Source organism: Vigna unguiculata, chromosome 6, assembly GCF_037176805.1.
Source record: "Vigna unguiculata cultivar grain cowpea cultivar isolate G323 ecotype 2 chromosome 6, ASM3717680v1, whole genome shotgun sequence".
In the NCBI taxonomy this organism is placed as follows: Eukaryota; Viridiplantae; Streptophyta; class Magnoliopsida; order Fabales; family Fabaceae; genus Vigna; species Vigna unguiculata.
This window is the reverse complement of record NC_140797.1, coordinates 42,464,763-42,492,247: the sequence shown is the minus strand read 5'-3', so window position 1 is coordinate 42,492,247 and position 27,485 is coordinate 42,464,763. Positions and strand designations below refer to the sequence as shown.

Here is a 27,485-nt window from a genome sequence, read left to right as displayed (position 1 = left end):
AAGAAGAACATGACAAAGAATGTGCCTTTGCCAATTCCTTGTTGAAAACTCCAGAGTTCAATAATGGAGAAGAACACGACCAGGATAAACAAAAACAGGTGTAGTTTCAACTTCATGTCAACGTTGTTTATATGTCTAGGAATAATGTTCTTTGTTTTTTAAATAAATAGTTGGTTAATTAAGCTAGCCCTCTAATTTATTTGTTTTATTTTCACTTGTAAATTGTTGTTGATATAATGTTTAGTATTAAAATCAACATTATATAATGTTGATATAATGTTTAATATTATCATTTATACATTTGTTCTAATTTTTTAAATGTTATTTTTAATTTTAAAATATGTTATTCAATTGTAATTAATTATAATTTTTTTAATAGACATGATTGATCAATTTAATCACAATTTTAATTGGCTTATTAAAAATGTCTTATGAGTGTTAAATATCATAGTTATTAGATATCATGTATAGCATCAATTATTAGTTTCTAATGTAACATGTTCTAGAACTATTCAAGTTCACTAATTAGTCTTTTAGATGTGAATTTATGGTAATAAATCATAATACTTTAAGTGCTATAGATATGCAATAACTCTATTTATTTTTATCTATAACTATAATTATTTATATAAAGAAAATATTATATATATATATATATATGAAGATTCAGTAAAAATAAAAATAAAATTTATTAGTACTATATTTAAACATAAATAAATAAAAAAGTTATATAAAAATCTCAGCAATCATATGACAAATCAGTATCATTTATCTCTTTCTTTTTAACTCTAATATTTCTTCCGATTAAAAATTTAGCACTATCCATATGTTCTAACTATTTCTTCCCTTTATAAATCTACAATCTAATACTACACAATTTGTGAATATGCCCAATGAATAATAGCAATCAATCAACTTTTATAACTAGTTTGAAACAAATTAAGAAAAAAATCACATTTTTCTTTTTCCAATTTTTTTTTTTATAATGGATCATTAATTGGTATGAAATTTCTTACAGACCTTCCTGGATAACTACTGAACATTTTTAACATGAAGTTTATAGAAATAGATGACATTTACAAAAGTTTAATCGTGATCCAATATTAAGTAAAATGGTATACTGAATTGTGAATACTAAGATAAATTTCGATATTATTGTAAACATTTATATTTAAATTTAATCACTTTACAAGATTTATTGTTCTATAGTTTATCTGAACTCGTAAGTCAGGTGATAGACCTTGACCAATAAATTTAGAGATTAAAATAATATGTTTAAATTAAATGTAATTATAATATTTAATTATCTGATATCCCTTTGGCCCTTCATATATGATTATCTGAGATCAGAGAAGTCAAGTCAATGAAAAAAATCATTAGAAAGATGTGAACAGAAGACAAATAAAACCTAATCTTTGTATCCAAATCTTTTACGTTTATTCACGACTTCTGTTTCTTGTTTTGACTTCTTCTACTCGGGTTTGGAATTATTGGTTTCTTTCGATGGAATGGAAGATCTATCACTTTAATTTTATCATTTTCATTTAATATTAAGACTCACACTTAACTTTTCAGTAATATTTTTTCTTAAATATATCTCTATTTATCACTCTTACACACTATACTACACTCTTCTTGTATTATATAAGATCAATTGAAGGTATCATTTGAAGAAAATCTTAAAACAATAAATTTAAGTCTTTGTATTATATTTTCTTCATTTTTATTTAACATAAAATTTACATTTATTTTATATTTTTTAATAGATGGTGTTATATCAAGAAAGTGTGATAATAAAGCTAACATATGGCTTTTTTAGATCATTGAATTAAAATTAATTTTTTTTTAAGAAAGTAAATAGGACAATTTGTATAAATTAATAATCTAACTTTATTAAGTGACCGAACAGTCTCATATACCCGAAACAAGAATACTATAGGAATTATTTGAAATAGATTTTGATTCATGGAATATTATTATATTGTAAATATTTTATTTTTTATGTAGCTTGTTGTTGGTTTGAAACATAATAGTAGTTTTGGAAGTGTTTGAAATTTTTTCAAGAAATGTTTTGATTTAATTGGTGGGTATTGAGCGAGTTCAGTTCATTATACATTTATTTCTCGAACGGTGTGTATTATATTTTTCGAGATTTCTCTTTTAAATGTTTGAAGAGAATTAGTTGCTTAGATAGATATTTTATTATGTTATTTGAAATTGATATTTGGTATTTGAATGATCAATTTGAGCTAAAATATTTAGAACATATAAATTAGGTAGTTGTAATTGTACACTAGTGTTTGTTTTGTATAATTCCTTCAGGTTGAGATTTGTGCATAAGTGTTTGTTAGGTTGAGATTTGGTAGTAAAAGTGAATAGACTACTTTATATAACATCTTTTGTTTACCGTGTGAATTAAAATTTATTTAAAATATGTTAATTTTTCATTGGTAGGAAGAATGAAATGATATTATATGAGAATGGTTGTATAAGATGCAAACATTTATAAATATTTGTATGATATATTTACTTGGTTTATATATTATAGCGTTAAATATGTTTTTATTCCTTAACTCTTAGTAAAAATTAGAATTAATCATTTTTCAAAATTTTGATGCAATTTAGTCTCTCAACTTTAGAACTGTGTGGATTTAGTCTTTTTAACCAATTCTGGTTAAATTTATTTAACGTTTCAAATGTGTTTCATGATAACATTTGAGTTGTTTATACCATCTAAAACATTTTCGCTTAAATGTTAGCTAAGAAACTATTATGAAACACGTTCAAAACGTTAAATAAACTTAACAAAATCAGCTTAAAAGGACTAAATTCACATAGTTCTAAAGTTGGGAGACTAACTTTGATCAAATAATGACTAATTTCAATTTTTACTAAGAGTTAAAAGACCAAAAACATATTTAAACATTTAAACGTATATTATATTTATCAAGTACAAACATTATTTATGTTTAATAAATGTATTTTTGATTTCACTAAAATCATGAAAGTCAAATACATTTGAAATATATGTGTGGATGAATTTATGATCCTTAGATTTATCTTGACTTATAGAACTAAATTTGCCTACTTTAGTTCATTTGACAATGGAGTTCACATGTTGATGTCTAACTAGAAAATTTACTTAAATAATAATTAAAAAATTGTATTAATGATTACTCGTAATTATCTTAATATATTAGATTTAATATTCCTTTTACTTATTATAATCTTTACCCATTTTAAAGATAAAATAGGTTAAACAGAGAGTTAAAAATTGTTGAACACCAAAATAACATGCATTCTTGGATTCGCTCAACCTATTTGTAACATTATTATTATTATTATTATTATTATTGAACTCCGAAAATGCTCTGTTTCTCTCTGCCTTAACAATGGAAGGCCATGCAACACGATGCTAATGCCTAATTCCTCTTAACACAGAAGCTGAACCAAAAACATTCAAGAACCAGATCAAAATGAAAAGAAACACAATAAACAAACATGGTTTTTCACTCTCTCGATCATGTTTTCATCCTTCTAATTTGCTTTGACCTCTGCCAAGCTTATGATATCGGTTCGTCCAACCTTTTTCCTCAGCAAATTCGTCAACTTGACAGCATCTACACCGTCTCCAATCACCACCAACTTCTCTTTCGATTCTCCCTCTAACCCCACAAAGTTCACACCTGCATTCACCCAATTCAAACTGAAACTATTCACAAAAGTTTTCATTTTTCCACCCAAAGCTTCCAACATCAAACCAAACCAACGCCGCATATTGTCATATGAATTATACGACAAACAACATTGTTGAAAACGAAAAAGAGAGAGGAGGACCAACCGTTTGCTGCAGCTCCAACCTTGAGTGCCTTGGTGCGGCACTTTTCGCAACTCATGTGCACCTTCATCACAATCTTTTGCTGTCAAATGAACAAGTGCTCTTAGTTGGTTTAGTCGGAGAGAACATAGAAAAAGGTCCACCATTGAAAGCAAAATGAAGAAGTATAGCGTGTAATTGTATGTTGGGAACAGTTCAATTGTGAGTCAAAAGTCTCACATCGGATAGAATAGAAAAAGTTAAACACGGTATAAGAATAAAGACCCATGATACCAATGCCTTAAGTTTTTTGTATAAAAGTGATGTCAAATGTTTTATATATATAATACAAATGTCATATATATAAAATCATAATCTCTCGATAATTATAATTATAATTATAACCAACTCAACTCATACAATGAAACCATAGCTCAAAACATATGAAAAAATTTAAAACCCAACATGCGTTTTGATAAGTGATGAATGTATATACCTTCATTTTGTTAAGGTTGTTGTATCTTAGAAGAAAGTATGGAAGGAGATGCAGTTGTGTTGAGATTATATATGTGTAGGGTTGCTTGCAAGCGAAGCTAAGTCAAAGTCAAGTAATGTTAGATGAGAATGAAGGGAGTGTACTAATAGTATAACTATTTGGCTTCCTTCAATATTTAATTATTGAGTGCATGAACAAGTCTAAACCGTGTATACCCACTAGCAAGGTAGAACCTTCAAGGAGTTTGTTGTTGGTGTTTGGAAATTTTTTCTCAACTTACCCTTCCTTCTAATACCAATTATTTAACTTAAGAAAGAGGAGTTAAGACAAAAGTATTGGAACTTATGTTTTTTTTTTCATATATTTTTTATTTTTTATTGGAATTTATTATTTTTAGAATTAATTACTGGGTATTATATTTAAAACTTTTTTATGACTTAGTTTTTAAAAGATGTTATAGAGGATCGAAAGAGAAATGTATATTTAAATTATTTTTGATTGATATTCTCCTGAATCACATGAAGTAAAATAAAAAAAAAAATCTTTACTGGAATGGTTAAGAGTAAAGAAAGTTTTAGTATATCCAATAGTTTTAGATTAATTAAAAATTGAAGTTAAAAAGTAATTTAAATATTCGTTTTTCATTCAATTTACCTAAAAAATAAAATTATGAAAGAATTCAACGAAGAAAATTTAAAGGATTTATTCCACTATACCCGATATTTTTATATAGATTAACAATTAAGACTAAAAAAACAATTTAATCACATGTTCACCTTTAAAATCTGTAATATTTATAGACTCTAAAGAGAACGAAAACATTTCTTCTTCGATTCTCTACAATATTTTTTAAAGATCTTAAAAGAATTTCAAACTCTTAAAAAACGATATGTCGAATGTGTATCTCAACACATTGAGTTTCGAATATTTGTGGTCTTATTTTTCATCTCTCTTGTTTTTAATATAGCATTGCTAATGTTCTTGTATTTCTCTTTTTATCCTGCATAAGATCGGTTGAAAACATATTGAAGTGAACATTTTCATATAAAACAAAATAAATTAAAATTTGGATAATAATGGAGAAATGTTTCAAAACCTATTTGTTTTTAATTTCTTTGAAGTGAAATTGGTGTTTCCGAAATGTTAAAAAAACATAGGAGGAAGTGTGATCGGTTTGACGAAGAAGACGATGTGTCCAGAACGTACTAGATAATCATTCTTTCTTCTGTGTGAAACAAATAAATTAATAATTAGGTGCGGAAAAAAAATGCATACACAAACCTTTTAGGTACACACAAATTCCTTTATATCTACTCCTATCACTAACATTACTTTAACATTACCAACTTTATTTCTTATGTAATATACTTCTTTTAGAGTTTAGATTCTTTACTATTTTTTGTGTTATCTTTTGTTAGATATTAAAAATATATTATACTAATATTTTAAATATTTTGTTAATATATTTTAAAATATTAAAATTAATAATAATTAGTGTATTATAAAATTATAATAAAAAGTAATACAAAAAAAATTTGCAGAAAATTCAAATTTCATCAAAAATAAAGTACAGAATATGTAAATATAATGTCACAATCATGTTAATGCTATCCCATTAATTATCTTGACCCAAATACTCTTTTATTATTATTGCATCTAATTGAATAAATAGAGTAAATCAACGAAACCTGAAATTTATGATGACTTACAAAATAATTCATTAACAATCAAAATACTTTAACTCAGTAAATCAACCAAATCACATACTCAATCTAATATATATTTTGGACGGTTAAAAAACTTAATATGCCAAATTCAGCCTTTAATATTTCTAATATTTAATAAAAAATAATAGAGTCAAAGGTACAACTTACATAAAGTTTAATTCAATTTTGTACTATAGTTCGAGAGACATTTTTAACTGTATTATTGGTGCAGAAGATTTATTTACTTTTAAAAAAAATTAATTTCTATAAAAGAATTGATTACTTTTAGTTAACTATTTTTTTCAGTAATCATTTTTAAATATTTAATTTAAATCAAAACTCCATCTAAGAAATTCAAGTGGAATTTCATTTTCATACCCAAATATGATATTGGTTTAGACACTTTTTATGTATTACAATTAAGATGTAATAGAAATGTGAAAATGATAAGAGTTTAAAAAGATATCACGTTATGAGTTTTGTTCTTCAAATGTTTAACTTGAAATTTGTATTCATATTTAAATTTTTAAAATATCTCTTTTGAGGATGAATCCTTTGGATATTTAAGATATTTTGAGGAAGGATTTATTCAGGAGAGAAAATACTAATACGATATGAGACCAATCTATATAGGAAATTGACATCACTATCTTTCATAAGATGTTCAAGACTGAAAAAATAATATTATAACTCTCATTTTTTTACTCTCACCCTTCACTTCCTAACGTGGCTTAGTGTGAACTATTGATTAATGTACCACTATCTTTTTTCTTTGAAAGGATCAATGGTCCACACTAGATCACGTCAATGAATAAATGATGACAGTCAAAAAATGGGAGTCATAATATCATATTTTCCTTCAAGATTCTCATATCTACACTATATAATACCAGATTTGCACTTACCTAAATTAAAAAAAAAAAGTATGGATGTTATAAAAAATTCTTGAATTAATAATTATCGAGTCAAAACACTATTAAAATTTAAAAAACAGTAGATGAATAATAATCTATCTATAAAATTAATGGATAAAAAATTTTAATTGATAGGAAAATGAAAATTGACTACGGACTAGAAGTTATTTTGAGTCGCCACAACAATTTCTCTGAAACTTCAAGTGAACATGAAGAACACAAATGATAAAGACGTATAGATGTATAGACATTAGTGTTTTTGTTTCTGTTTATGTTTTTGTTTATATTTTTATTATTTTGCTATTTCCAAATATGCCCAAATTTCCAATAGTAGGGAAATTGTTTCAATGGATCTATGTATTGGTTTATTAGTAAAGTTATGGTTCTTTAGTCTTCAGAGTCTATGATTCCAATTTTTCATGCACGCTTTTTCTAATCTTTGAAATGACCTCAATTTTTAACTTTTTATTTTATTTTCAGAACACGCTTTCATAGGAGTTATTAATCTTCTCCTTCTTTAATTTTCATCTTTTCATATTCTTATAATTTAATAATATGTTTCAACAAAAATTCAAGAAGGATAACTAATTTTGGCAAATAATTTGAAATATTTTATAAAAAATATATTGTTTAGAGAGAAACTAAAATAAATAAATTAGAAGTGCAATTTGATTTCTTACTGTCAAATATATTAAATTTTATGTAAAAGATATCACTTTCTTTCTTATTCTCTTCTGAACTATAATCTTATTGGGGTCTTTATTAATTAAAATTGAAACATTATTGGCTTAGTTGAGATTCCACTAACATAATTTCAACACCTTTTATAAATATTAAAACAAATGTTTTTTTATATACCAGCGTCAATTATATTTAACTTTTCATTGATATTATCAGAGTTATTTTATTCCTTATCTTAGGTTAAAATAAATTTTAATCCATGTTAGTTAACATTTTCTTTATCAACATTTTTTCATAACTTTTTACATGATGTCAAACAAGTTTTGTTCAACTTATATCTTATGTTAATTAAGGTTCTTCTTTTTTAGACAACATTAATTAAATTTATTTCCTAAATAATATATTTTGATGTTATTTTTTTATCACTATTAACTAAGATTTTCATATTCAATCATTACAAAATGTATGTTTAGGGATATATATCATCAAGCTGGAATAGCTCAGTTGGTTAGAGCGTGTGGCTGTTAACCACAAGGTCGGAGGTTCGAACCCTCCTTCTAGCGTTTTATTTTTGTTCATTTTCTCATTTTTTTATTAATTTTCTCATTCTCTGTGTTACGAATATTAAATTGATATTTCAAATACTACTTGTTTTTCTTTCTACTGCATTAAGATACCATTAACATAATTTAATATATAAATTATATGACAATTTTCAAAGGAATAATATTTAAGTTTTAGCCTATCAGAATCAAAGGTTATTTTTTTTCCTCAATCTAATATTATTTTGTAAAGGTTAATTTTTATTCTGACATAAATTCTTCAATTTAGATTAATCATATTAAACATTTTTTTATTTTTTTTCCTCAATTTGATATTATTTTAAAAAGGTTAATTTATATTCTTACATAAATTCTTCAATGTAGATTAACCATATCTTCCAACATTTGTTTTTATAGAAACTACTTTTGCAAGCCACATATTTCATAAAACACAATTTTAAAATTTTAATAATATTTTAGGTTTTATCTTCTTAAACTGTTTTTTATTAATTATATTTTCTCCACTTTATTATGCATATCACTACACATTATACAGTAACCTCTCTTAACATTACAATTTTATTTTTCTTACATTTTTTAAAACAATAAAAGTATCATATGTATCATATTAAATAATTAAATATTAATAACAAAATAAATTTAATATACATATTTACGTAAAAATACAATCTTATATAATAGTTTATATTATATAAAATTATTTGAACCTAAATATCATAAAATATTTGAAAATAAGTTTATGAATAAAAAATAATTTAAAAATTTTATAAGGGATGATAACCATTCGAAAAAGGCATGGCTAATATGAAGAGCTTTATGAATGTGTGTCTCTGACGAAGAACAATTTGTCATAACAAAACATTATTCCATTTGTTGATGTTTCTGATTGATCATTTTAGATATTTCATATATTGTGATGGAATGGAATAATTAATGAAAACATTTTTTTGTAAAAAAAAAAAATCACCAAAGTAAATTAATCAAGCTATTTATGATTGAAAACATAGCAGATAATAATCTATCACAAACTTTTGCAAATTAATCAAGCTATTTGTGATCATCATCCACTGATTTTATTTTTTTTGAGTTAGAGATTATAAACAAGATAAAATGAAAATAATTAATAAAAAAATTTAAAAAGGTATTTCTAAAAAGATAAATTAGATTCAAAGTAAATTTTAAATTAAAATAGAAATATATATACATATATTTTAAAATATATAAGGAGGAAAAATTAAAATATAAAAGGAAAAAAAAAAATGAACATGTGGTGGTGAGGAGGAACAGTAGCCTGATCTCAAAGTGTCTCCTATGGTGGAGGAACCGTAAACAGTTATCACGTTTCTTTAACTGTCAACGACACCACTCTTTTCCAAACCAGAATGTTTCTTTAACTGTCAACGACACCACTCTGTTCCAAACCAGAATGTTCTCTTCACTTACGAAAACTCCACAACTCATTTCTTCACCATTTTACACGTTCCTTGCACCACACCAGAGGCTCCTCTCAAAAGGGTGCTGCAGACGATGGAGACATTCCATGTTTGTGAACGCAAAAACCCTTCTCAAAGATGGCATTCTCAGTGTAGATGGCAAGGATGCACTAAGGGGTGTGCCTGAAAATGTGGTGGTCACACCATTCACTGCTTCATCTGCTTTCATTGGAGCCTCTTGCGCTCATGCAAGTTCACGCCTTGTGTTCAAGCTTGGAGTTATCCAGTAGTATTCCTTTTTCTCTTTTGATGTTTCTGACAAAATCGATGTTTATCTTAAAACTGTTCAGCTACATTGTATGAAGAATCCAATAATCTACATTATACGAAAATGCTTATAATGCGAAGAAAAAAGTAATCTCATAATTTGTTTTGAGTGATGCAGGAATGTCAGATTATTGTGCCTGTTCAGATTTAAAATTTGGTGGATGATACCTCGTGTGGGGAACTCCGGAAGGGACATTCCTGTTGAAACTCAGATGTTGCTTTTGGAAGCAAGAGAAAGAATGGATTCACAATCATCCAAGGAACAGAATTCATACATCATTTTCCTGCCAGTTCTGGATGGTGAATTTAGAAGCAGCTTGCAAGGAAATTCATCCAATGAACTTGAACTTTGCGTTGAAAGTGGTAAAGATTTCAGTATATTTATATATCATCCAATTTTTCCCTTAGAAACTCTTCAATGGAAGTCATCATATTACTGAGAGTCATAATACTCTTTTATTATTATTATTATTATTATTATTAATATTGTTATTTATATTCTTTGTTTATCAAATAGAGTGCTCTATGAATTTTGTAGGAGACCCAGCAGTAGTTACATCCCAATCCCTAAATGCTGTTTTCATAAATTATGGAGACCATCCATTTGATCTAGTGAAGGAATCTATCAAGTATGTCTGCAATTGAAACATATATGAGACAACAAATTTACACCTACAAGGATCTTTGTAGCTGTGAATTTATATTTTCTGTCTGTGTTTCAAACACTATATGCAGGTTCTTATCAGAACACAGTGGTACCTTTTCACAGAGGGAAACCAAACAGGTTGGTTAGTTGGGACTTTAAATCTTGTAATTTGTAAAGCAATGAAGACAGTAAATTAAATCAAACCACTTTTTGGGTGCAGATGCCAGGCATGTTAGATTGCTTTGGTTGGTGCACTTGGGATGCTTTTTATCACAGTGTTAATCCTCAGGGAATCAGGGATGGACTCAAAAGGTTACTTCAGCTACTTTTCATCTGTTTGTTCTTACTTAAATTTAAGATAGTTGATAAACTAAATTTCTCTTACAGGCTCACACGATGAAGTTTCCTTATCTTGTTTTATTACTTCTTTGAGTTCTTTCTGTAAATCTGTATCACAGTTTATCTGAAGGAGGCACACCAGCAAAATTCTTGATAATAGATGATGGATGGCAAGACACTGTGAATGAGTTTCAAAAAGATGGGGAGCCATTTATTGAAGGATCACAGTGAGTTTCTGTTCATTATCTTTTTTCCTTGAGGAAATAGAACACTTACTAACTGATTTCTTTGAAACTGTAGATTTGGTGGCAGATTGATCAGCATCAAAGAAAATAATAAATTCCGAGCAATAGGAAATGTTGCTGAAAATGGGGCACCGATTAGTCTAAAGGATTTTGTTTCAGAAATCAAGAGCACTTTTGGTCTCAAGTCAGGTTCCTGTGCTTAGATTTTTTTCTTTTAACATTCATGAGCCTCTTTGTATACAAAGCTAAAGTGTTTTGGAGAGTTTTACAGTCCAAAAACTCTAAATACACTTCTATCAAAGTGACTTAATCTATATAATAAAACTTAATACATCCAATTACTTGCAAAATGTGAACCTAAGAAAGGTTATTACTCGGTGATATTTGGCAAAAAACCACATCAAACTAAATCAATTTTATCCTTAAAATTGACCTTCCTTTTCCTTTTGTTAAATTTCAGATATGTCTATGTATGGCATGCCCTACTGGGTTACTGGGGAGGGTTAGATCCAAATGCATCAGGAACTAAGAAGTATGATCCAAAACTTAGATACCCAGTGCAGTCACCAGGGAATTTAGCAAATGCAAGGGATTTATCTATTGATGCCATGGAGAAGTATGGTATCGGTGTCATTGATCCAGCTAAAATTTCAGAGTTTTATGATGATCTACACAGTTATCTTGTCTCTCAAAACATTGATGGAGTTAAGGTTGATGTTCAGAACATACTGGAAACAATTTCAAGTGATCTGGGAGGACGTGTTTTTCTCACTAGACATTTTCAACAGGAGCTTGAAAAGTCCATATCAACCAATTTTCAGGACAATAGCATAATCTGCTGCATGGGTCATAGCACAGACTCCATTTACCAGTACTTACATTAAACACTGCTGTCTTCTACCAATTTATATAAACTATTTGGCATTCAGAATCTGTTTTGCATACTAAGAAATGAATTATGCATATTTGTATGCTAATGAGTTGGTAGTATTTATATTTGCACAATCTATTTATCCTTAAAAGTTGCATCTCCCTACTGCTTCTGTTGTAATTTTATCAGGAACTATCTATAGCACTTGTGTGGATCATTCTTGTGTGCATGCATTTTTTCATGTTAAGTGTTCTTCGAGTAATTGCTTAAATATTGATCATTGAAACGGATTAAAAAAGAGAAAAAGGTAGCACAGGTTCAAAAAAATTGACCTTTAGTACTTAGGGTGGGAATCCTCTAGCACACTTTTTCAGTATTATCTCAATTTCTTATACATTAATGCATTACTCCCCTAGATAATAATGTTTCTCCGTCTTGAGTTTGACAGCTCAAAACAAAGTGCAATTACGCGAGCATCTGATGACTATTATCCAAAAAACCCCACAACTCAGTCTCTACATATAGCTGCTGTAGCTTTCAACAGCATATTCCTTGGTGAAATTGTTGTACCGGACTGGGACATGTTCTATGTATGCTATGACATCCTCAATTATTTTATACAGTTTTTTAAACTTGTATCCAAAATCTGATTAAATTCTTTAACTGCATTGTCCAGAGTCTCCACGATGCAGCTGAGTTCCATGCAGCTGCTAGAGCAGTTGGAGGATGTGGAGTATATGTAAGGTAAAAAAGATGTAACATCGAAGCATAGAATCTCTCAAATGACATATAGTAGCCAAAATATAATGACACGAAATTTTGTTTCACTTTAAGTGCAAGAAATATAGAATGTGAGGATCACATAATTGTTCATCTTGCTATATTCATGGCTTGTAATACTGACTACTGATCAAATGGCTTGGATAACATGTTAAAAAAATGAGCTTGCAGCAGTTGAATCATTAATCATTTTGGTCTAGTTCACTGCAGAAGTATACTTGTTTGTTTATCTCTACTATCCATTTGCTGTAGTGTTTTAGCAGCAACTAACATGACACTGTGGCAAACAGTGACAAACCTGGTCAACATGATTTCAATGTATTGAAAAAGCTTGTACTTCCTGATGGATCAGTTCTCAGAGCCAGATACCCTGGGAGACCATCGCGTGATTGCTTATTTGTTGATCCAGTTATGGATAAAAAGAGGTATGTACTAAATTTATGCTGCAATAGAGTTTGAAACATTTAAGTTCTTTCTTATTGTCAAATTTTATGGTTTCCAATCACAGCCTTCTCAAGATTTGGAACTTGAACAAATGTGGGGGAATCATAGGCATCTTTAATTGCCAAGGAGCAGGTTCTTGGCCTGGTCTTGAAAGTGAGGCTGAGGAAGACATTATTTTTGAGCTATCTGGCAAGGTATCTCCCTCAGACATTGAGTATTTTGAAGAGGTTTCAGGAGGTCTATGGACTCAAGATTGTGCAGTTTTTCGCTTCAATACAGGTTTGGATCATACTGTTTCCACAGTCCCAGATGCCAGCATGATATGGTTTTCCTATTGAAATTTTGTAGAGAGATCACCGACAACTATGTTTCATGTTAACCACTTAGGAGTAGTTAATGAATCGGTTTGCAATTTCAGGATCTCTGACACGACTATCAAAGGAAGAATCATTTGATGTCACATTAAAAGTATTGCAGTGTGAAGTATTCACAGTATCTCCTATAAAGGTAGAACATGCACATCATTCATTCTGTTTGAAATCTACCAAAACTTATGAACTGAATCTTTTTATGTGATATATACACAGGTTTATAATCAAACAATCCAGTTTGCACCAATAGGACTAACAAACATGTATAACTCTGGTGGAGCTGTTGAAGCAGTGGAATTCAGTGATTCTTCTGAATCAAAAATACACGTAAGGGGTAGAGGAGGAGGTGAATTTGGAGCTTACTCCAACTTAAGACCAAAGTCTTGCAGTGTAAATTCTGAAGATTTGGAGTTCAAATTTAGAGAGGAAGATAAACTTTTTGCAGTAACAATTCCAGCTAAAACCACTTCATGGGACATCACCATCTGCTACTGAAGCCTTTTTCTTCAGAGGAATACGAATTGCAACAGTTGAACGAACATCTGAGATTGTTATTTGTGTAAAGAACACTTCTTTCCCTAAATCATAAACCCTTCTGACGAAGTAAATAATTTGAGTTTCTCTAAAGTTGATATAAATCAATGTACTTCATTCGTTTTGGAGAAGATAAATAGAAAAAATGTTTCTTTAAAAGTTAAATGTAGAAATTGATTTTAGATTTTGAAGAAAGTTTAGTTTTTTTTTTCTCTCTTGTTTTCCTTTTATAGGTATTTAGTAGTTTTTGTAACAAATTTTGTTAAAAATGTTTTTATGAAGTCATTAACTTCTTGCGTGTTTAGAAAAAGTTCTCTAAAAAACTTCTAACATAGAAATTTGTAAATAAAGAACAAAATAATTTTTAGAAGTTAAAATTAACTTAAGTAAAAATAAAATTTTATAAGCATCATATGAGAGACTTTATGGAAATTAATTGATCTAGAAGTTAATTTGTATAAACTTTTAGATTTCAATGAGGTTACTGTGAAAGGATAAATAAGTTGTATCTTATCTACATAATTATTTCTGCTTGATGAAAACGATTATTTATAAGTTAAAATGATAACAAAATATAACCCATTTTCATTAATATTATAGATATATAATTATTATTTTTTCATTTATCTTCATTGTTCTGAAATTTGATATGATCTTTTTTATCATTAATCTTTTTGTTTTCATTTTAAATGAATTTAATATTTGTCAAATAATAACTTTTTTATTTTACATTATCCTTTGACTTATCTAAAATGTGAAATTTGCTGAATTAGATTAACCTATATAAAAAAGACGACACTTAACTGACGCTTAAAAAACCACAAAAAAAAATGAAATTTGTGTGAAAAAATAGATATACAAACAATAAAAAGAATATGATCTTGAATTATTTAATATTTTTGTAATCGAACATTGTTTCCGAAATTTTTTCGCATGAATAGATTTAGTGATACACGTTTAATGTAGGTAAAAAAAAAAGAGTTTTTAATTATGTTTCAAACTTTAAAATAATCAGTATCTCAAGTAGGAAATTGATTCAAATTTAACAGATAATTTATCAAAAAGGAAATAAAAAATCGAAACTGTAATATTTAACCTTTATATTATACGATTTTTTATGTTATCTAATTGACCTTGAATACAAGATTAATATATATTATTATAATAATATAAAGATTAAACATCAACCACATCTATAATGAAATATATCTATTCAGTAAACAATAAAACAGTTATCGTATCTTTTTCTTACCTAGTTTTTATTTCTTACTTCACGTTAACATATGGGCCTAAAAAGCCCAACAAGCCCAACAGCTTGGGCCCTAAATACGTATCGCACGCGTATAGTTCTGGTATAATCTTAAGAGAGAAGAAAGAAAGTGAGAAGAGAGAAGGAAGGTATAGCATAGAAGAAGCAATCGTATTATCTTGCACTGCATTGGATCGCATCGCTGGAACATAACACAACACAACTCTTATTTATTTAATTTGACTCTCTCTTATTTTCTCTCTCCGTGATTACTTCTTAATCATCATCATCATCTTCTTCTCTTCTATTCTCTTCTTTTCCTTCCTCTGTTTCCTTTCACAACAATTCTCCTTCCAGATTCCAGCCTTAACTGTTCGCAATGTCTTACGCATACCTCTTCAAATACATCATCATCGGGGACACTGGTAATCTCAATTTTCCTCTCTGATCTCGCTTCTGCGCTTAATTTCGGATCGGATTTACCTTTTTGGGGTTTTGTGAGACTGTTTTGATGGATGAATTGATGCGTAATATGATAGTGGATTTCATGAAGGGATTCCGATTATTCTGGTTCTAATATTTTTATATCGTGTGGTCGCAGTTATTTTATCGCAAAATATCGTTATTATTGTATTCAATTTAGTTAACTGTTGAAAAAATTATTAAACTGTTTTTATTATGTGTGGTTGTGTTATTCCTGCTTCACATGCTTTAACTACAGTGGGGCTCTGTGATGGAGCTAAGATTTTAATTTGGAAAGAGGTTTTTGTGATTTAATGTAGGCTTCTTCGTTGTTACTTGCTTCTTTTAAACTGAAACTATGAAATATTAAATGTTCGTGTGTTCCTTTGTTTTATCTGTGTATTTTGTTTACCATATATGTGTTTTAGTAGTAGTTGTTTGTGTGAAGAGTGAAGAGGACTGACTGGGCTGTGGCTTATTATTTAATTTTGGTTTCTGTAGGAGTTGGAAAGTCCTGTCTCCTACTTCAATTCACGGACAAGCGCTTTCAACCTGTCCATGACTTGACCATCGGTGTTGAATTTGGTGCCAGGATGATCACAATTGATAACAAGCCAATCAAGTTGCAAATATGGGATACGGTTTGTTATACACCACTTCCACATAGCTTGGCCATTTATCCAATCAGTTTAACTTTTAGAATTTGTGAAACATTTTTTGTTTTATGATCCATGTAGCCAAATTGACTTAGTAAAATGACAATTATTCTTTCATTTGTGGGAGCTGGTAATTGTTCACACAAAGAAACTAAGGTATGGGTGCAGTTCACCCTTAGTTTGTGTGTCCACTAAAAAGAGTTATTAGTGTTCGAAAATGATAATATCATACACATCCATGCCCCTGTTTGTTCCAAAGAACATTTTGCTGAGCATGGTATGGAATGGTGTGTATTTGCATACTGACCCATTGCTATTGCTGAACTTGAAAAACCTAATAAATTTAGGGGGAAAGGCTTTTTTCATGAACTTATCTAATTAAGAAAAAAATTGCTATATTCATGAGGATGAGCCTTGGCCTAACAGGAAAGTTGACTTTGGTTATCAGTTGCTCATGGGTTCAAACTTGGGAACAACCTCTTTGCATATGCAAGTGGTTAAGGCTTGTGTACAATGACCCTCTCTCATATCTTTGCATAATGAGAAGTCTTCCATGTTACTTTATGCACAAGATAATAATATTTTTTTGTCTAGGAGATTGAATGCTTTTTGTCTAGTGGTGACAAATTAGAATCATCTTGCCAGCTTAAAATTTGGATTTCATTTTTTATATATTCAGCTGAGATTCATTATTCAGATTTTGCTGGTGGAAAATATTTTGCATTAGTTTTTGAGTTATATAATATGTGCTTAAGACACTGAGCTTCCTTGTAATATTACAGGCTGGTCAAGAATCATTCAGATCTATTACTAGGTCTTATTATAGAGGGGCTGCTGGTGCACTGCTTGTTTATGATATAACCAGGTATCCTCTAATTTGCACTTTTTCAATATATGTTTGAAATCCTAAAATGAAATAATTGTTTCATTTGTAAAGAAATTACTTTCTTTTAGGAATCTGTAGACTTTATAAAGAAATTGTATATTATGCATCCCGTCACCTCAGATGGTTTGTAAATCATTTTAATCAAAATGGTTTCTTTTCATTTCTATAAATCAAACATAAGTGAATTTTAAACATAGATATATGGAGATATGGACAAATGTCCATTTATTGATGGAAAACAGCATTTGATGGGTAGTTATCTGCTTAGGAGATACATGTTTTGAGCTTATTCAATTTGATTGGGTAACAAAATATGCATGACAATTTGGTACGTCCATGCTTTGTGGTTGTATGTAAGGATTATGTGGTTTTTTTAATCTTAAATAGGGAAAATAAATTGATGTTGATCTGTATTTACCAATAGGAGAGAGACATTTAATCACTTGGCTAGCTGGTTGGAAGATGCAAGGCAGCATGCAAATGCAAATATGACAATTATGCTGATTGGCAACAAGTGTGATCTTGCTCATAGACGGGCAGTAAGCACAGAGGAAGGCGAGCAATTTGCAAAGGAGCATGGGTTGATATTCATGGAGGCCTCAGCAAAAACTGCTCAGAATGTTGAAGAGGTAAAAAATCATATCATACAACATTTTTGCATTTTCTTCATCTTTCCTCCCAGCCCCACTCCCAATAGAAAAGTCTGATTTTCAACATATCTAAGCTTATATGTTAACTGCATGTTTTGTAACACGTTCACTAATAATGGATCCACTTCCATCCAGCTGAAGAAGTTACGGAGAGTTTGCTTCTGTGTCTTTTTTTTTTTTTCAAATTTAACATGAAAAGGGGACGTGTATCCAAAACAAACTAGAAATATCTTGAAAAATAATCATCTAAATAGAAGTTTTAATATATAGCCCATTCTTCTGCAGGCATTCATAAAAACAGCTGCAACCATATACAAGAAGATTCAAGATGGAGTTTTTGATGTATCAAATGAGGTTAGTTTCTTTCTCTCCAGCTTTATGTCATTCTTTACCTTAGCTGTTTATCACTTTCATATACCACTAATGGAATATGAAGAGCCAGTACGGTATTTAATTACTGTCTATCTTGTGTTTTTACAATCTGCGAATGCATTTATGGGAAACTATTATAAAACGAAAAAACATTCTTGGATTCATAGAACAAATACTTACGACACTGAATTTTTTATGTGGTTTCAGTCTTATGGAATTAAAGTAGGATATGGTGGAATTCCTGGACCTTCTGGAGGTAGGGACGGCCCTTCTGCTGCTGCTGGAGGCTGCTGCAGTTGAATGGAAGATATCAGAATCAATTTGCATCAATATAGTCCTTTATGTATTCTCTTTTTTTCTATATTTTGGGTTTGGATATGAAAGATTAAATGTTCTGTCCATTGATAAAATCAGATAATTGTATAATGTTTTCTTTTAATCTTGTCTTTGTTTCTTTGACTTGAACTGATTATTTGTCTATAGTTGTGTGCATAGTTAATTGATATGTTGTTTCATTCTTCTTTGGATCTGTTTTGATAAAGGGCCTATATATATTAATTACCACGGCTAAGACTCAAAATCTTGTATATATTGCTTCAAATGTTGGGTGTCACGTGACATTGAAGTTGAAACGGAGTGTTACCCCTTGGAGGGTTGGATATAAGTTTTATAGGAATTTCCCCTTTTCATTTGAGTATACTAATGTATGAAATTTAAAATTCCAAATCCTAACATTATTTAATATTTAACGTATTTTTTATCAAGTAAATAAAAAATTATTCAAATATAAATTTTATAAAACTTTTGGTGTAATAGTTGTATAAAAATTCAAAAATAGTATTTGTCAAAATTAAATTAATATCATGTACGATGACTAAGTGTGTCTAATTGTATTGAATATTTTGTTTTTTACCTTTTGGCCATAAAGAACTTAACCTAGTGACTGAGAAAAGTGAAGAGTCACTAGGGGCCAATATCAAGCTGCTAAATCTGCAACCTAAATTTCAATAAACACTTTTCCTATCTCTCCACTCGAATATAAAAAAATGTATATATAATTTTACAGCTTAAGGATATCACTTATTTTTAATTTTCAATAAAGTGCGTTTTTTAAGCATCTCTTGGTTTATTGAAGATGGTGTTTAAGTTTTGACAACAATTTTTAAAAAATATTCATATTAAATAGTGTTTATTTGACAATGACTGTTATATTTAAGTTCATGAAATGTGAAATTTTTCAATATTTGAATCCAAAAGGCAATAGCAAATGTAATATTTTGTATGTGCAATCCATCCTTCCATAAAGTTTAGCAATCTGTTTTTCAGTAATCCTCTTGTATTGTTATTTAATCTTTCCTTCGATTTCATCTTTCTCCATTCCATCCTCTAATATCAACAAAACACAATACTAATCTTATACAATACACGAGATTCAGTCATGGCTTCAAATCAAATGTACAAAATGTTTCAGTGGCGGAGTGAAATTCAGATTTTCTACTTTGTGTTGTCTCTTGTTGAACGCTAAAAATATACTATTTTAATATTTTAAATATTTTTTTAATATTTTGAAAATACAATACAAGAATAACACACAAAAATTAGCATAGAATTCAAATTCGGTGAATTGATGATTAAATATACAAGAGTTCATTATTTTTGAAAAGTGTGTTTTCCTCTTTGAAAAAGTATAAAATATTTAACTTTGATCCATTTGGAATCTTGATGTAGAAAAAAACTTTTTTTCTTCTCCTACATATCTCTACCTCTACAAGCATAGTCTCATTTAAATGCCTCAATTTCTGTGAATATTTTTCATGAAAATATCACTTCAACTTGTAAAGATTTAAAATGAAATTTACTAAAAAATTCAATTTCATTTTGATGGGATTATTTTAAGGTGAGTAATTAGATTCAATGATTAAATTAATTATTTACTTTAAAATAAAAAAATCAATAAAAATGAAGTACCTATTTATTTAGTACGAATTATGAATAAGTACTTTTTTATTTTTATATCTTTTTACTCTAATTTTTTAATGTATTGTAAAAATAACAAACTAACCATCTTAATTTTTTGAGTTTACAGATATAAAAAATATAAATAAAAATTGAGTCAATTGTAAAATTGAGCAACATTCAACTTTTTAAAGTTGAATTAGAAAATAGTATTGTATTATTGTTTCCATTCTGGTATCCCGATACTTGTTTGTTATTTAAATTAATAAATCATTATTATTATATAATTTAAAAGACTTATTTGTCAAGTTATTCACACACATATCACACCCACTCACACTCACCCACAAAAACAGTTGATTATGGTTAAATATTTGACTCTACTTAGTTACATATTTGATATAAGACAATAGATTATGATTAAACACATTACTCTACTTAGCCACATACACACATATAAGATAATAGATTAATGACTCAACTTATGTCTCTAATCGATATACACCCATTAATTTTATTTCCAAAATCAATTTAATTCGTCATTACAAGAATAATTCATCAATTTTATCATTTTTCACAACTCAACATAAATATTAACTCAAAATCTCAAATACTTATTTCATACTCAATATATTATCCTTTCACTCAACAAGCCACTCTTGAAGATATTCTCGTTCAAAGTTCAAAGAGACTTAACTCACTCAACAAGAAATCTTCTTTAAACTTTTTGAATTTTTATAAAATAAATTTTACATTATAGGAATCGACTAGTCAATGACAAAATATTAAGAACTACTACCAAATTAATTTGCTCAACTTTTAAATAACAAAATATTAAAACTTAACCGGATATCACTTTTATTCTTAGTTATTTTATTAGACTTTACACAAACGAACAATTTATTGCATTTAAAAGAACAGAATTATCAATTTCATTTAATTAAAAAGTTTTAAAAGCTTAAATTTGATTATCATATTAAAAATACATACATCGAATTATTTATAAGTTTGCACAACTCACAGAAATTGTTTCAATTTTTATTATATTTATAGTTGTTGTTTTCTTATACCTCATTTGTTTTGATTGTGAGTAGTGAGAAGAGTAAAAACATACTCATTACATAATAAAAATATAGATCAAATAAAAAATGTATACTTGTTATATATTAAAGAGGAAAATAAAAATAATCAAACCGGCACCAACATCACTTAAATACATTTACCCATCCTCTTTCAAATCTATCTTAAAAAAAAAAACACCCTTAGAATTATTTTCTATATCTCAAATAATTAGATAACCACCAAACTAATAATGCAATCACATTTTCTTTAGAAAAATAATCAAAAGTTCGAATAATTAGTTGGAAACAATGTAGTGTTTTGGTTTTCTTTTTTCTTTTTTCACCCAAAGAAATGATGGATGCATGAAAACCTGTGAGGAACAAGTGTGGGTCATGGTTGATAATGCCCTAGCCGTCAATCCTTGTGCATGTAACTTTATGACAAAGACAACCTATGATAATGCTACAACGGACTTCTGAAAGTGCCATAACAATGTTTAATTTTAATGTTTCTCAATTTTTTGTTTGTTTTGAGCATCATTTTCTCTGTACAACTTTTCGATGTAAGTAAAATAATATCAAAACTTTTGATGTAATATATTTTTCATATATCTCTAAAAAGACTTGTTTTTAGAAGATCGATATGTTCATTTACTTTTTTTTTTTTTACGAACACAGATATTATGATATTATTTTATTTTTTATTATCATTTAACATTATTTTTCATAATTATTTTTTTTTTTTTTTAAAAATATAAAAGTTAATTTTTGTTAAAATTATTTTATCTTTGTATAAAGTTGTTAAATAGTCGTCAAATGATATCAAATATCCTTTTTTCATAATATTTTTTATTTTATAACCAATATGTTTTTCATAACATTCTCGTCTGATTTGAGTTTTGAAAGTCTTAAACTTGTAAAGTCAATATGACATGAAGTTATTAATAAATAAAAGGGTTAAATATGTTTTTGGTCCCTGAAGTTTCACCAAAAATTGCAAATGGTCCCTCACCGAAACTTTCTCACCGTATGGTCCTCATAGTTTTGAAATGAGTGTTATTGGTCCTTCTGTTAGGACGGCGTTACAAAAAATGCTGAGTGGCAAACGGCGTTCCACCTCAGTATGTGAGATGTTGACACGTCTTGAGATAAAATGTTGGCACGTGTCATTAATTTTTTATTTTTTAAAAATCTATGAAATATCAAACCGCACCGTTTAACTTCAATTTTTAACCTACATTTGGTTGCCCTTGTTTTACCTCTGTGGTTGAATTGGAAGACCAGCACCGGAAGAGAGAATGACGAGGACCAGCCTGCGATAGGAGCCAAATCGAAATTGATTAACCGTGAAGTGGAATAGAGATTCGAAGTGTTCGACAGGACCCAATATGAGGAGGAGTTATGGATCCAAGTGTTCGACGACTTCATCTTCATCTTCTCAAAATCGAAGTTCTGGATTTGTGCCAAGAATTTGCGGATGTGGGGAAATTTTGTTGCTTTTGAAAGCCACTACCCATAAGAACAATGGGAGACTTTTTTGGAGATGTAAAAATTGGGCTGTAAGTAACAAAGTCATTTTGAGTGTTTAGGGTTTTGATTTGGGATAAATATTTTTGTTTGATTGATTTTTTTTTCACTGCAGAATGACAGAAATTGTAGGTTCTTCCAATGGGCTGATGAAGTTGAACCTGAAAAGGAAGTACCAATACAGAAAAACGAGGAGGACAGTGTTTGTGTTAATGAAAGAATGCTTGTAGATGTGTTGCAGAAGAATGCTAAGTTGAAGAAGAAGTTGATCGAAGAGAGAAAAATGGGTCAATTGAAGATGTGTGCATTCCTTGTATCATGGGCAGTCACTGTTATGTTTTGTGTTTTTTTTGTGATGAAGATCAACTGTAACGGGTAGTGTGTAGGAAGATGTTATGAAATATTAGTCATTTGCTGTTAAATTAAGATGTCTGCAGGCATTGTTATGAACCTGTGTGTTATTTTAGTCCTTCTTTTTAAGCTGTTATGAACCTGTGTCCTTCTTTTATTTTAGTCCCTACGCTGTTATGAAGCTGCGTGTTATTTTAAGCTGTGGGATAAATCTCATGTATAGAGATTAATACATGAAAACGCTTACAGAATTAACTAACTCGATTTTTTTGCAATTTGAAACAACACCAGTAGTCATAAAGATAAAGATATTACAAAACAAGTCATTTAGTCATAAAGGTAACAAGTGGTCCAAACAACTTGACCATATTTGTCTGATAAAGTGCACACAAAAGCTGATTCATAGCTGGCTATAACTTAATAATACTTGCCCCAAAACACAGCTTTCAAAAATTACAATTAAATCCACTGTCATTGAAACAAAAGCACAGTCTCCTAAATGTTCCTCACATGCGCTGTCAACTTGGGTTGCTAGAACTTGCTTGGGAGCCTAAAACCACAGTGGCTGCCACTCCTTTATTAGGCCTTCGCCCTCCCGTTCTAGTTGGTGGTTTTGATGTGCTCCCTGTGGCAGATCTGAACCTGTTGCTTCGTCTCGCTCCAGATGCACTGGGGGTACAATCACTTCCAGCATTACTCTTCTTTTGATGTCCTTTCCCCTGTAAGTAAGATGCATGAATGAAGTTAAATTTTTGTAATTTAACTGTAAATCGAAATAAATTATGGTGCAGAGATTACCTTCTGTTTTTTTGTAGTTCTACAACCTCTGATATTGTGGCCGTATTGGTTACACTTACTGCACTTCATCTTCACTGGTTTTTTCCCTGCTTTAGAGTGACTAACATTTTCATCAGCCTCTCTTCTTCTTAGTTTCTTGGGCCTCCCTGGAGGAGCTTTGTATGTAGGAGGCAGTAGTGGAGTTGCATTTGTCTTTGGCCATAATTGTTGTCCATTAATAGGTGAAATATGAGGCCCATAACAAGCTTCATATGCCTCTCTTTTATAAAATCGATGGACATAGTCTTCAGGTTGTTCTAACTTGTAGTTAATAGCGGCAATGGCATGTCTACATGGAATGCCTACTAAGTCCCAAAAATAACAAGAACACCTATGATTTGTAAGATCAACAACAAACTTCTCCATAGTAAATCCTTGAGTAACTTCAAAAATTGCATCACCACTCCAAACAGCAATCCAATTGCCACTCTTCTCCACTTCCCTATCTAGCCTTTTACTTGGTTTAGGCATAACTACTCCAGGATATGCAGCAAACTTTTCTCTTAAAGTAGCAAATCTAGTCATCAAGTATGATCTAATCCACTCCATCATGGTAATAATAGGTTTATCCCTAGCTAAAAGTATTGTGCTGTTAAAAGATTCTGATAAGTTGTTCATAAGCACATCACACCTAGGGTATACACTAAATGCATGCTTACACCAAGAATGTCGTGGAATAGCAACTAACCACTCATATGCAGCAAGGTTTACCTTCTTCAACTCTTCCATTTTAGCTTCCCAGCCTTGGTAATATGTTGCTTTGGCAGCCCCCATCATGAGGTTTCTAATTACAATCCCTCCTCCAAACTTCTTCTTGTAGTTGCTGTACAAGTGTCTTAGACAAAATCTATGCTCCACCCCATGTAGGATTTCGTCGAACACTTGCATTAGCCCCTGGAAAAAACAACAGAACATAAATTTAGATACAGAACAGCAGAACAGCAGAACATAAATAAACAGATGTAGTTTAAGAATTTACCTTTTGTTGATCTGAAATAAACACCCAGCGATTAGTTTGTACATCTCCAATGTCATCCAACAAGAGACTAAGAAACCATCTCCATGTCTCCTTACACTCATTTTCCACCACTGCGAAGGCAAGTGGGAAATATTGGTCATTTGGGTCCCTCCCTACAGCTACTAACAACTGCCCTCCATAACTATTTTTCAGGTGACAACCATCAACACCTATAAATGGTCTACAACCATTAATGAAACCTTTCTGGCACCCCTCTAAACACATATAAAAAGACCCAAAACGTGGCTGCAGGGTGGGTAGGGGATGATTAATTTTAATCTTGCATGTTGTACCAGCAGACACTCTTTTCAACTCTGCAACATAGTCATACAACAAGCTATATTGCTTCTCCCCATCCCCTTCTACAATGTCCATGGCAATTTGTTTTCCTTTCATAGCCCTCCACCTACTAATCCCAACACTGTAAGTCTTCTTTATGTCATCTATAATTTCATTTGCAGTCATCTTGCCCACGTTTCTGTACTTGTCAGCAACAACTTTAGAAACCCAATCTTTGTTCGCATTTCTATTCGCAAATACCCTCCCACAACTATGTGAATCAACCAATGTTTTGACCCGAAATGTGTGGCTGCCTCCAACTTTACTACACAAAATCAAAAAACCACATTTCTTCTTACAAATAGCCCTAACTCTAACATCATCATTTTTAAGAAATATTACCTCTCTCCCATTCAACACAGAATACTCCTTTAAAGCTTGTTTAAACTCCTTAAGGGAACAAAACTCCATTCCCAGGCAGAATTTGAAATCTCTTCCCACGTCATCAGCTTTGAACATTGGGTACTTATGCACTTCCTCCCCTTCACAGTCCACATCGCTTTGTAATTCATCTGTGCTATATGTTGCATCCATGTCATGATTTCCACCAAATTGGGGTGTTTCAAAACCACCAGCACTTGCACTAGCTGAACACTTCCTTTTTCTCCTACTCTTTCTCATATTGGACCACCTTTGAAGAACATCTGTTATGCTCCTGCGTGGTGTATCACTGCATCCAAATCCATCATCACTGTCTCTATGAAGTTCTTCTTCACTTTCATCCAACACTTCATACCCATTTTCAACTGCACTATCATCACCACTTTGCACATCCACATCTGCAGCTACATTTGCCTCATGCACAACATCAGCCACATTTGCATCATTCACAGCAGAAGCCACATTTCCATCATCCACAGCAGCAGCCACATTTGCCTCATGCACAGCAGCAGCAGCCACATTTCCATCATCCACAGCAGCAGCCACATTTCCATCATCCACAGCAGCAGCCACATTTGCCTCATGCACAGCAGCAGCAGCCACATTTACATCTTCCACAGCAGCAGCCACATTTGCATCATGCACAGCAGCAGCAGCCACATTTACATCTTCCACAGCAGCAACATTTGACTCAGCCTGTCCGTCAGCATCAACAGTAGCTCCACCATGCCCACCATTATCATTAACAGCAGCAGCAGCTTCATCCTGACCACCATTATCATCAACAACAGCAGCTTCAATAAACTCAATTGGCTCAGCGGTACTAACAACATGTTCTACATAAATCTGGACCTCTTCTTTTCTGTTTTCAGCATAGCCAGACAATTCCAATGCATCTTTATCTGTTACCAAAGGCCTCAAATCTCTGTCCATCCTACCTCTTTTAGGCTTCCACCACATTTTCACCATTCCGTCATATTTAAATTCATCCTTTAAGATGGACAGTGCCTCGAAATATGACCACCTATCAGCATCCAGACCATGGACCACATGTTCTTCCCCTCCCTTGTATCTCAGAAACCTTCCTTTAAAGGCCTCGAATTTCCCCATGTGGTAAAACGCAATAGAAAAACCCATCTCTGAAAAATGAAAGAAATAGAAACCCTAAATGCACGAAAATAAACACAAATCGCAACCAACAAAAACCATAGCTAAATCAGAATACAACAACTTACATGAATCAAATAAAACCAAAGAAAATGCGTCGCTCAAATGAATAAACCCATACCTTCGTCTTCACCACGAGATACAGCACGAAATGCCCTTCGACAACAAGCTTTCCCACTTCGACTCAAGAACCACGCGAACCCCCTTTCTCTGCAACCTAAAACCAATTTCTCTCCAACGCTTTCAAGATTCTTCTCCCTCACGGTGGTCGTCGCTTTCAAGATTCTTTCTCCCCTTTCTGTTCGTGTTTTACTTTGGTTAAGTGCTGCTCGTGTTTTTACTTAGGTAAAGTACTGCTCGTGTTTTACTTAGGTCAGAAACATTTGCCTTTCGCGTTTACTTCACT

The 27,485-nt window shown here is 30.5% G+C and overlaps 5 protein-coding genes and 1 non-coding gene across 6 annotated transcripts; 3 read left to right on the top strand and 3 right to left on the bottom strand.

Moving 5' to 3' along the window:
- Window positions 1-3,328: 3,328 nt before the first annotated feature.
- LOC114188914 (Copper transport protein family) lies at window positions 3,329-4,335 on the bottom strand. The gene is made up of 3 exons (XM_028077583.2): window positions 4,314-4,335; window positions 3,842-3,920; window positions 3,329-3,686 (listed from the first exon to the last, which is right to left on the bottom strand). The coding sequence occupies exons 1-3, from the start codon at window positions 4,317-4,319 to the stop codon at window positions 3,538-3,540; spliced, it is 234 nt and encodes a 77-aa protein (XP_027933384.2). The 5' UTR covers window positions 4,320-4,335; the 3' UTR covers window positions 3,329-3,537.
- A 3,768-nt stretch (window positions 4,336-8,103) lies between these two features.
- TRNAN-GUU (transfer RNA asparagine (anticodon GUU)) lies at window positions 8,104-8,177 on the top strand. The gene has a single exon. It is a non-coding gene; the product is annotated as a tRNA-Asn (tRNA).
- A 1,279-nt stretch (window positions 8,178-9,456) lies between these two features.
- On the top strand, window positions 9,457-14,332 carry LOC114187691 (putative galactinol--sucrose galactosyltransferase 2). Its single transcript, XM_028076002.2, has 14 exons — window positions 9,457-9,896; window positions 10,056-10,300; window positions 10,476-10,566; window positions 10,673-10,721; window positions 10,804-10,895; window positions 11,042-11,149; window positions 11,223-11,351; window positions 11,628-12,038; window positions 12,487-12,628; window positions 12,715-12,782; window positions 13,109-13,243; window positions 13,327-13,541; window positions 13,681-13,769; window positions 13,850-14,332. Exons 1-14 carry the CDS (start codon window positions 9,604-9,606, stop codon window positions 14,126-14,128), a joined length of 2,346 nt encoding a protein of 781 aa, XP_027931803.2. The 5' UTR covers window positions 9,457-9,603; the 3' UTR covers window positions 14,129-14,332.
- A 1,212-nt stretch (window positions 14,333-15,544) lies between these two features.
- Window positions 15,545-18,907, top strand: LOC114186635 (ras-related protein RABB1c). Its single transcript, XM_028074598.2, has 6 exons — window positions 15,545-15,841; window positions 16,380-16,519; window positions 17,317-17,399; window positions 17,845-18,049; window positions 18,356-18,424; window positions 18,650-18,907. Exons 1-6 carry the CDS (start codon window positions 15,796-15,798, stop codon window positions 18,740-18,742), a joined length of 636 nt encoding a protein of 211 aa, XP_027930399.1. The 5' UTR covers window positions 15,545-15,795; the 3' UTR covers window positions 18,743-18,907.
- A 5,210-nt stretch (window positions 18,908-24,117) lies between these two features.
- Window positions 24,118-24,951, bottom strand: LOC146885903 (uncharacterized). The gene has a single exon (XM_085675128.1). The coding sequence runs from the start codon at window positions 24,949-24,951 to the stop codon at window positions 24,118-24,120; it is 834 nt and encodes a 277-aa protein (XP_085531254.1).
- Window positions 24,952-25,141: 190 nt separating this feature from the next.
- On the bottom strand, window positions 25,142-27,049 carry LOC146885902 (uncharacterized). The gene has a single exon (XM_085675127.1). The coding sequence runs from the start codon at window positions 27,047-27,049 to the stop codon at window positions 25,142-25,144; it is 1,908 nt and encodes a 635-aa protein (XP_085531253.1).
- Window positions 27,050-27,485: the final 436 nt, after the last annotated feature.